This window comes from Poecile atricapillus, chromosome 2, assembly GCF_030490865.1.
Source record: "Poecile atricapillus isolate bPoeAtr1 chromosome 2, bPoeAtr1.hap1, whole genome shotgun sequence".
Classification (NCBI taxonomy): domain Eukaryota; kingdom Metazoa; phylum Chordata; class Aves; order Passeriformes; family Paridae; genus Poecile; species Poecile atricapillus.
Window position 1 is genome coordinate 12,134,306 of NC_081250.1, and position 10,630 is coordinate 12,144,935.

The following is a 10,630-nucleotide window of genomic DNA, read 5'->3' on the forward strand; positions in this document are numbered from 1 at the left end:
AAAAACAAAAAAAGAAATTTCACTAATAGAAACTTTTTCTTCTTAAATTTCAAGCAAAAATGTTTTATTTTTTTTTTTTATTTTTCAGCTTGATTGAGGCTCAGTTATCACCTGAACAAAATGTACTTGCTTATTAAGAAAATTACAGGCATTTGACATATGGCACACAGCCCCACCCCATCCACACAAGTCTGATGGTATTTCACAATTGAGACAAGCCAGTGCAAGTTTTTTTTTTTGTTGTTGTTGTTTGTTTGGGGTTGGTTTGTTTTTGCTTTTTTTTTTTTTGCTTTTTTGTTTTTTTTTTTGTTTTAATTTCTTGTTTATAAGAATTACGGCTAAGCCAAGGACAATGCAAATAAGGAGTTAAAAATATAACAAAACCCAATCGTAAATAGAAATCCATTTTCTGGAAAATTTTGTCTGTTTGGGGGAAGAAAAAAAAAGTGCATTTTCAGGCAATTTAAACCAAAAATGAAATGAGAATGATTTAAGCCTGTGTGTTCCATAGAACCAGATCACTTGCATATACTTTTTTTAAACCACTTATCTACATACATTTCCAGGAAGATATACCAAAATATTAGCAGAGTAAGCAAGACTGATAATTAATAGTAAAAGAAACAGGTCACATGTTTCATTGCATCGACTGTAGTGAGCTGGTTTAAAAAAAACAAAACAAAACAAAACTGGTTTTGGACAGACTATTTCTACTCTAGGAAAAAACAGTCTTTATTTTAGCTGAACTATGTAAAATTAGAGCTCAACCACCACAACGACTAGCTCACTCACAGGTCCTCCAGTAAACTGGAAGGCCAAAACCCGAGTGTACTTCTGCACACAGCTAATATTCTTTTAGCATGCCAATATTCGGTTCATATCATTCTTAAATGGCCACAGATACGCTATTCCAGACAACCTATTAACTACAAAACACAGTCAGCAGTCTGAGAAGGACTGAATGCCAACAAAGCCTTTAGCATACCATTAAGCTAAAGGTAAAGCCTCTAAAAATGCTAGATTTTAATTAACTGTATCTTTCATTTCTTTGTCTCCTTAATGACCGTATTGCAGGGGGAAAGGGGAAGAGGGAATATTTTGATGGGCTGTGGCATTTTCTAGCTATGTGTTCTAATTCTTTTCCTTTTAAAAAAAATATTTATATATTATCTATATATATACACACATACACAGACTGTACACACAAATATACATACACAATTATTTTTCTGCCCACTTTTAAAAAAAAAGTAATATAGTTTCTTTCTGTATGACCAACAGATAGCTAGATATATAGATGTGAAACTTGTGCCTTTTAAGCAAATACATCTTTTAATACTTCTGTATCTTTAATATGTATGAAAACTTGACATATTAAGTACAGTTGGGGTGTGTATATACACAGTTGTTGTGCAAGGTCAATATAAAAAAAGTCTCAAGGTGGCAGAACTGGTCAGGTATTCAATTGGCATATGCATTATACTGTAACACAGTCAAATTGTCTAAGTTAAACAAATACTGTACTGACATGAATGACTTTTCTCTATATTTGTCTTTGTGAAGGAGGACCCTGGAAGTAACCTTTTTTCCCCTCATATTATACATTTGATACAGTACAATGCCAGGTGAAAAGAGAGCCTTAATAAAGCATGCATCACCCATACCCCTGTATAAGACCCCCTGCAAGAGAAGGTCACTTGCATAAGGCACCATTATTAAGGTCAACAGTGCATTAACAGCTAGAAAACCAGAAGTTAGTCCTCAAGGCATAAATAAGAGAAAAATTAGCTGCATGAGAAAAATCAGTTTCTAACCAATAGTGGTTTTATCCACCCAACAAAAAAATTATTCATGTTCCATACATTATGTAACATTAGACCAATTGTATTTTAGCTGCTCTTAACTGGAATCAAAACTGCAGTCCTGATTAAAGAATGGAAAAGCATATAGTTCCCCAGAACCATGCAATAACCTTTGTATTATAATGAAAAGTTATAGTTGTGTTACATTTGTAAATACACAGCTTATACAATGGATTACAAATGAGCTCTGTAGCAAGTAAAACAAGCTACTTGACACATTGCACGTTTAATAGCTGCACCAGACACCTAAAGCTCCTCTCACACAGGAACAGGGAGGTTTCCCCATTTCCATTCTGGCATCCTGACTCTTTTTATTCCCCCCTTTCCCCCTCTCAGGTTTTCCCTCTAAAAAGGTGCAGACACCCCTCCCCCCACCCCTTGGAAATGATTGGTGGTCGTCCCATCTCACGAGATATTCCTCACATACAAGACATTCAAACTATTTTTTTTCTCTTACAGTTATAAAACAACCACAAGAAAAAAAATGTGCCTCAGCATACAGTCATCAAGAGATCCTCATCGCATACAGTCGCCCAATCATTAACATTCTCAGTGCACATGCTCACGGCAAAGGCTTAGGAGCCACTCAGAAGGTTAGATACCAGTGTATGAGTCCAGGAAACCCCAAACATCACGCACCGCGGTTGCTATGCCGTTCTTACATGACTTATTAGCCCTCAAAAGACCTTCAAGGAAGTGAGGTCCTGGAGGCAACTGGGTAGGGTGCAAAATGGCATGCTTTGGCTGGAACACGCATCCCTCCGCTCAAGGCTCTTCAACCTTGACGCCTCTTAGCCCGCAGGATTCACCTCTTGACCCATTCAGAGGTGTCTCTTCATGTGAAGGGCCAGGTGGTCAGACCTGGAAAAACACCTGCAAGGCAAGAGCGAGGCTGCGCGTTAGCCCACGGCCACCGGCACGCGCGACGCGACACGCGAGCGACACGCGGGGCTCAGGCACCTCCCCTTGCTCTGCTGCTCCAAAACACAGCTGGTGGAGGAGGGGTTTGGCACTCCTGGGATACACGGGAGTACTCGAGGTGTTTGTGGGCACCCAGGAGCTCTGCAGATGGGTGGCAACACTGTGGACTTCTCAACATTCATCCGCAAGATCAGGCTACGAGCCACCTCCCAGTGATCAGCAAAATGGAAGCGGTTTTCTAGCCTAAATATGCAATAGTTCCTTAAAACTACCAGACATGGATGTGTTCCCAAATAATTCCTACACGAGCAAAAAGCAGCCTAGACTGGCTTTCCAACAAGCATTAAAAATAACTATTTAAAAGGGTGCATTTCAATCACATACCTGTCACAGTGACTACATTTAAAAGGCTTGGCACCAGTGTGCTTTCTGAAGTGTCTGGTTAATTCATCACTTCTTGCAAAACGCCACTCACACCCTTCCCATGAACATCTGTAAGGCTTTTCCCCTACAAAGAAAGCAGATTACATGTTAGTCATGACTTAATTCAAAGACAGGTGCTATCATTTTCTATGTAAACCTCCTTCACTGCTCCAAAGACAGACAATTTTATTTAACCTATCTGAATGCTTCAAAACACGCAAGCAAAGAAGCCTCACAAAATTCATCCACATGATTCCTATTTATCTTGCTGCAACAGCACATCAAATAATCTCATTCTTACTAAAAATAATAGTAATAAAATAAGCAATTAAACAGGCTCCCAGGAAACAAAGGAATCCAGCCTTCTACCATTCCTGTTCATCCGTAATGGCAGGCTTACTCCCAAACAGGTACCATTCACCTCATAAAGGTGATTAAAGACAGCACAGCTAGGCTCCAAAATGCAATTAGGCTACTGTATTGCATCAAAGTCCTCTGTCACTCACTCATCTGCATAACATGCAACCTCCTTTCTGCTGAGCCACTTATTCTTGGAAAAGCCTGCATACCACTTTGAACACTGCTATTTCAGCATTCAAGAAATACCACTTCCATTCACAGGAACGTTCTCAACCAGACAGCACCAGAACACCAGTTCTGCAATACTTCTGAGCCTGGCAGCTATTTATGTCTGCTCAACAACCACGGTTTCGGGGGAAATTGTTTTTTTCTCTTGAAATAATCCAGTTTTATCTGACTTCTGCATGACAATGGGAGCATCCGAGCTTGCTCAGACTTCCTGTAAAAGCCACAAAATGCTGAGCTCATGAGTCAAAATAGAATCTTTTCCTTGAATTCTCTTTCCCACATCTTGGGGGGGAAAAAAAATAAAATCCAACCATCCATATAGGTGTTTGGATTGGTACACCAAGAAGAGCATGCCAGTTCCCCACATTAAGCCATGACTACTGAGCCAAGACACAGCTCTACACATCTAACTGCTGTCATAAAGAGATGTCAAATAATAATGCTCAAACAAGCACATCAGCAGGCTACTTCAACCATAAAATATTTATAGAAGCCCTGAAGTGTCTATCTTCCTCACTTTCTTTCCCAATAACACACTGGATTGTTATTTTTACTTCAGGTTTCATAACAATAAAATGCTGTTGCTCAGTAATTTGGGATCAAATGATACAGTAGATCGTACATTTTTAAGTCCAATTGGGCAGATGTGTCAGAAGGACAACAATACACTGTGGCTTTCCAAGATTTTTTGCTGATAACAATGGCACACATAAGTGTTAAATGAGTTACAAATATAGCTATACTTAATATAATCAAGGCTTGGTATGTCTGATAAAACAGACCCGATATGGACTGAAGCATTAAAACAAGCTCTTACAGTATTTAGTGATCTGACTGATTTTTGGATACACATTCCTTTTTTTTAGCAAAAATGTCATAGCACACTTTTGCTTCAAAAATAATTGTCAAGAAAGGCCTGGCACCTATTTTGGCTGGACCTTTGCTCCTGAAGACCGCGTGCTGCTGCAGCTTCCCAACTACTGCCTGCTTAGACGAGTGGCTCCTATTTGCTGTGACAGCAGCCTAATCCACCAGCAAGTGCCCTGGCTCATGAAGAGAATGAGGAAGTGATGTTGCCCATGCTGGTAAGCCTCTGCTACTATTACATCATCTCTCCAAACCTGGGCTACCACCCAGTGATTGAGTAATGCTCTGACACCACCACCACCACCAAGGGGTATTCCCCACAGTAGTTGCCAGCTCTTAATAAGCATAGGGTTACTAACCTGTATGAGTGCGCTGATGTGCTTTCAGATGTGAACTTTTGGTGTAAACTTTCCTGCAACCGTTAAAATGACACCTGTGAACACGCCTTCTGCCATCTGGCGAGGTGTCACCATTGGAGGGTGTACCTTTTTCTGCAGTCTTTCCAGTGGTACCGGTACGGATTTTCCCTGGTGAATGCAACTCACCCGGCGTACAATTCCATATCTGGGAAGAAGGCTCCTTGCTCAGCTCAGGAGATGATGGGGGAGTGGAAGTGACAGATGAACTCAAGTTTCCTGAACTGGCTAAAACATCACTTATAGGGTCAGAGGTAAACTTTGTTGTGGGCGAGAGCTCCTCAGAGCTGTCTGAAGATTCGCTGCTCACGTCAGAATTCAAACTGTTGGTCTCTAAGTTCTGACTAGCAAGATTGTCCTCTTTTGGGACACATGTGTTCTTCAGTTCAGATTCCTCCTTTTTCTCACGTGCCAGAATAATTTTGGTCCAGAGATCCTCTTGGCTATCAAATTTGATTTCAGATGCAGAAACATAACAGGGTTCACTCTGAAGATACCGTTCCAGCTCCAAACATGTCTAGGTGAAAGAAAAGGAAGAAAAAAAGAGAAAAGTTACAGGCCTGCTTAAAAATAAACTAAATTATTTTACACTTCAAAAAGCATGCAGGAATGTAGTACATTCGATTTGAGGTTTCTGGGTTCAAAACAAATTAAAGGCTCCTCAAGCCGTAACTAGGTGACTGTTACGATGAAAAGAAATCAGTTTTCAAGACCTGGGCAGGAGTTCAAACACACAGCTGAAGGTGCAAGTCAGCTTTGGTTTCCAAAATAGCATTCTAATGACTCAGTTAAATTATCATCACTCTCATCATAAAATCTGTGTTTTCAGCAGGCTGATGTTGAAAAGGACCATAGAGAACCACAACATAAAACTGCACTTCGCTCTCGCACCTTGACTAATTTCAAGTTGTTTTGTATCTCTCTCACACAAACACGAGGCTCAAAAGACCCAGCTGAACACAAAGAGCTCGGACACCCAGTTAAAACCCAAACCCTGTGTCAGAAAACAAAGCCACATTTCAGCATGGCTGCGGAGCTGCCGGCCTGTCTTCTGGGGACATCAATGGAGCAGCAGACATCCTCCCATTTCCTGTGCATGAGAACACAGCACACTCGACTTTCAAAGAATGTCATTTCCAAGCGCACTGGCATGCACACCATGTTACTCAAAGTGCTCCCATGCGTGTTCAGAGGAACATGGAGAACTTCAACAACAGAGGAGAGGGGAGGAAAAAAGTTCCAGAATAGAAATGTCCTGTTCTATAGGATGTGAATGGGAAATTACTCTGATGTCCTGCTGGGAGTCCCACAATGAACAAGAACTTTATCTACTGGCCAAGAGTGCAACTGTGTGAGTCATCTCTTTCTCTCTTTCACGCAATGCCAAAGGAGACTTCCTTTTAAAACCATGACCATCTGCCAAGAAAGTACTCTGCAAATGTACATGTAACAGTACATGGACAACTTCCCCCAACCACATTCCCCTGGACTCCCTGAAAGAAAACAAAACAAAAAACAAAACCACCCTAAATGGGTGAAACTGTGGGTTTCAATTTCATTTCACCCTGCTGACTTTCTAGCCATTTTTCAGAGAACAGAAAAAAAACCAGAAGAAAGAAAAAAAAAATAACAAGAACGTGAACTGTTATGGCAACAAGCTGATGTTTTGGGATTATTCTTTCCACTATAGGAAATGATCCATATGGAAGGTTTACACAGAAAATGGACACACCAAGTTTCCAAACCAAACTCTAGTTATTTTAGCAAGATCATCTTTTCCAAGCCCGGTAGCAAAATCCGGTCTCAAATGCTACACATTCCCCTGACAGCCCCTTTCCATCTGCCCATGAGCAGTGCCGCCATGGGAGCAGCCTCCTTTCTCCCCCAGCACTGCTCCACTAAACTGGGTCACATGCTCTGGTCAGGCTCGGAGTGTAGGCAAAAATTGGACAGAAAAATCAGAACCACAAACAACCCCCAGAAACCAAACTCACTGTTGCACACGGTATTTATGTATTTGTCTATAATTAGGGAACTGGGTTGCAAAGCTGTTAAAAACAAGAAGGGTTTCTACAGGGACAGCACAATAGTGCTTTGATTTTCCGTGAAAACAAGCAAAAAAAGCATTTATTAAGATCTTGTTAAACTTTCATATTCCCGGCTAATTTAAATTCCTCATTAGGTAGATTAGTAATGGGGAGCAGAGTGAAGCTCTCCGAGTTTAAATGCCTCTGAAGGCTACTGGGAACGAGGGCTGGCGCTTCGCCAAGAGCCCGAATGCCTGAAGGAAACTACTTAGCTCCATTTCAATCACGTACTATGGAGCTGCCGCTCTGAAAGGGGAGCGGGGGGGAGGGAGGGGGGAAAAAAGAAAAAAAAAGTCATTGCATACAATTAGTAGGCATGTGAAGGTTGTAACACTTTTCATTTCAACCTTCTGGGAAAGGCTCCTTCGTCCTTCCGCAAAGCCGGCAGGTATCTGATCGGTGACCGGGCTGAGCAGCCCCCGCCGGGCAGCGAGCGGAGCTGCGGCCCCGCTCCCCCGAGCCCCGCGGGGCTGTCAGACCCTGCCATCCCGCTGCTCGGGCCGCACCAAGGAGAGAAAGGGGGGAAAAAAATGGGAAAAAAAATATGTCCATTAAAGGGAAGAAGACTCCGTTCTTCTCCCTTCCCGGCCATGGCAATTAGCACAAGGGGATCGCTGTCATATGACTGACAACTCACAGGCTCGACAAAGCTCCCTGCGCCGGGAGCAGCCACCCTCTCTGTACATGTACGTACACATGCACACACACAGACATGAGTACCGACACTCCTGGAGGGCTTTTTCCCCCGTCTTCGCCAGGAACAAAAACAATAATAGTATACATTTGCAGAAAAAAATAAAACAAACAAAAAACGGGGGGGGTGGGGGGGAAAGAAGCATAAACCAACAGCACAGGGCGCAAAGCAGCCCTTGGCCAAGGCAGGGAGCTCGGATGACAAGACCCAGCTGTGGAGTCTGGACCTGGTACAAGCGCAAAACTTTTGCCAGGACTCGGTGTGGAGCGAGCGGCGGCTGCGGAGCGGAGCGGCCGCGGGCGCTGACAGCCCCCGGCAGCGCCGGCGGTAAACAAGGGGAGACGGGGATGCGCAGCTCCTTCCATCCGCCTCGGGACTGTTCCCCCCAGACAGCCGTCTGCTCAAAGCCGAAACACCTGCTTCAAAACATCTCTACACATTTGTGCTGAATTCTCCCCAAACTCCTCGCTGACGCTCGGGCTTGATTTCTTTTTTTTTTTTTTTCTTTTTTTTTTTTTTTTTTGCCTTTTTTTTTTTCCTTTTTTTTCTTTTTCTTTCTTAAATCCGCTCATCCTTTAATACGGCTTAAAAAAAAATCCCCGACAACAACAACAACATTGACATCCTCGTTTACCTGTTGCCAATATTCCTCCAGGGACGGCAAGGCTGAGAAGTAACCCGTGTCGTGCACAATCTGGAGTTCCTGGAAGATGCTGCACATTGGGAGAACATCCATGTCTCAAGTTGCAACAACAAAGTCAGTGCTGGTTACCAAAAATACAGATGCCTCCTTTATGTGCAGGGGTTGCGGGGTGTGTGCGGGGGGGTGTTAACCTCTGCTCTCAGTTTCCAAGTCCCCCCCCCTTTCTCCAGAGATGAAAAAAAAAGAAAAAAAAATGTATATATAGAGATATATATTAATTCCTTGAGGAGCTCGGGGAGGAAAAAAGACCCAAAGTTTCATGCAAAGTTTAATCGCACAGCAGGGCAGGACGTCTCCCGGGGCGGGCGCTCGGCTGTCCCCCCTCCCGCGGCCGGCGGACCTGGCGCAGGAGCGGCCCCAATATTTGCAAACACGGCGCGGACTCTGCGAGCGGAGCCCCCCGCAAAACTTCCCTATTCAAAGCTCTGCCCGGCCGCGCCGCCGCCCCGCCCCCGCGCCCGCCCCCGCCCCGCGTGATCCCGGCGCGCCGCCCGCCGCCGCCGCCCAATCCCCGCCGCGCGCCCCGCGACCCGCGTGCCGATGACGTCAGAGCCGCCCAATCGCCGAGCGGCAGACATCGCGGCTCCTCCTGGCGTGACCGAGCCCGGCCGTGACGGCTCCCGCCATTGGCCCGATTCGAAATTCGCCCCCTCCTGATTGGCCGGCCGGGCGGCAGGCTATTTTTAGCAGGGTATATAAAGCGGAGAAGCGGCGGCTGCTTTTTTCCGAAGGCGCGGTGTGCGCGCGCGGGGCGGCCGCGCGGGGGAGGGGACCGGCGAGCGCGCGGCGCTGCCGGCGGCGCCCACGGGGGGCGCTGCGGAGCCGGGCCGGGGCTGTGCCGGGCCTCAGCAGGGGCGTCCCGTCTGTCCCGGGTAACCGTGACACCCTCGGGCCTCAGCAGGGGCGTCCCGTCTGTCCCGGGTAACCGTGACACCCCCGGGCCTCAGCTGGGGCGTCCCGTCTGTCCCGGGTAACCGGGACAGCCCCGGGCCTCAGCTGGGGCGTCCCGTCTGTCCCGGGTAACCGGGACACCCCCGGGCCTCAGCAGGGACGTCCCATCTTGTCCTGGCTGCCCAGGGTAACCGTGACCCCCGCTCGGGTCTGTGCAGGGCTGTCCCGTCTGACCGGCATCATCGTAACCCCCTCAGAGCACCTTCCCCGTGAGGCTGCGAAGCAACACCCACAGGCTCTGCAGGTCCCCTGGGTTGTGCTTTCCTTTGAGTAGGAAGGTTTGGATGTTTCTGTCCTTCCCTTGTCCGCCGAGGGACAGCTGGGGAGGCCTCAATGACACCTTGGAGCGGGAGCTGGGTCCCGGAGCAGACCTGGATGACGGTGCTGGAGCTCTGTGTGGAGAGGGATCTTTGCATGGCCGAACAGCACAGAGGGTGTTCCTGGCCAGCTCCATCTGACACTGCTGCTCCCAATTCCACCTAAGCACAGATAGTTATTTGTGTTGATGGAGCGTCAGCTTTTTTAAGACTAGACTTGTCAATGATATGAATGTCTTAATATAATTTAAGAAACTGTGGTCATTAGCTTTCCAAAGGAGTGTCCAATACATGGAAAAAACAGTCCTAATGTGTTTTGTTTGGTTTTTTTTTTATTAAAGGACTTCTAATTTTCTGCTGATGTTTCCATTGTAATTTCAGCTTTACTATTTCCCTTTCCCCCACTTTTCTCTGTATCTGTTGCTGGTTGCCTTCAAATGGTAAACTGTAGTGTTTAATGTTTATTTCTTCTGCCTACTGTCTTCTGTGAGCTGGTGATTGCAGGTGTGAAAATGTCAGTCTAACTTTCCATCCCTGGCCCTCTCATAAACTATTAATACGGTGATTCCTTAAACAAACAACTGGTGTGCATGGTTGGTTTTCCTGTGTCTATGGAAAAAAAAAAAATGTAAGGTCAATTAGAGCATTATTTTATGTTTAGAAAAACAAGGCAATGCTGAAAACACAAAACATCTAAATCCAGATAATTATGCACACTTGGTTGAATCAGTAATTCTTTACTTGGTTTCACATGGCCAAATGTAAATACGTATCCAAAATTGCCTTGCAGGCAACAGATAG

General features: G+C 45.2%; 1 protein-coding gene across 1 annotated transcript; it reads right to left on the reverse strand.

The window, feature by feature from the left end:
* Nucleotides 1–264: 264 nt before the first annotated feature.
* Nucleotides 265–8,996, reverse strand: KLF6 (KLF transcription factor 6). Its single transcript, XM_058832027.1, has 4 exons — nt 8,493–8,996; nt 5,021–5,594; nt 3,168–3,291; nt 265–2,735 (listed from the first exon to the last, which is right to left on the reverse strand). The coding sequence occupies exons 1-4, from the start codon at nt 8,592–8,594 to the stop codon at nt 2,684–2,686; spliced, it is 852 nt and encodes a 283-aa protein (XP_058688010.1). The 5' UTR covers nt 8,595–8,996; the 3' UTR covers nt 265–2,683.
* Between the last annotated feature and the right edge of the window lie 1,634 nt (nt 8,997–10,630).

Bases quoted from the DNA above. Each gene is read 5' to 3' on its own strand.
- KLF6 (XM_058832027.1), bottom strand. From the start codon at position 8,594: ATGGATGTTCTCCCAATGTGCAGCATCTTCCAGGAACTCCAGATTGTG. The intron at 5,595-8,492 runs GTAAACGAGGAT...TCTTTCACCTAG, and splicing joins TGGAGGAATATTGGCAACAG to ACATGTTTGGAGCTGGAACG. The intron at 3,292-5,020 runs GTTAGTAACCCT...CTTTCTTTGTAG, and splicing joins ACATCAGCGCACTCATACAG to GGGAAAAGCCTTACAGATGT.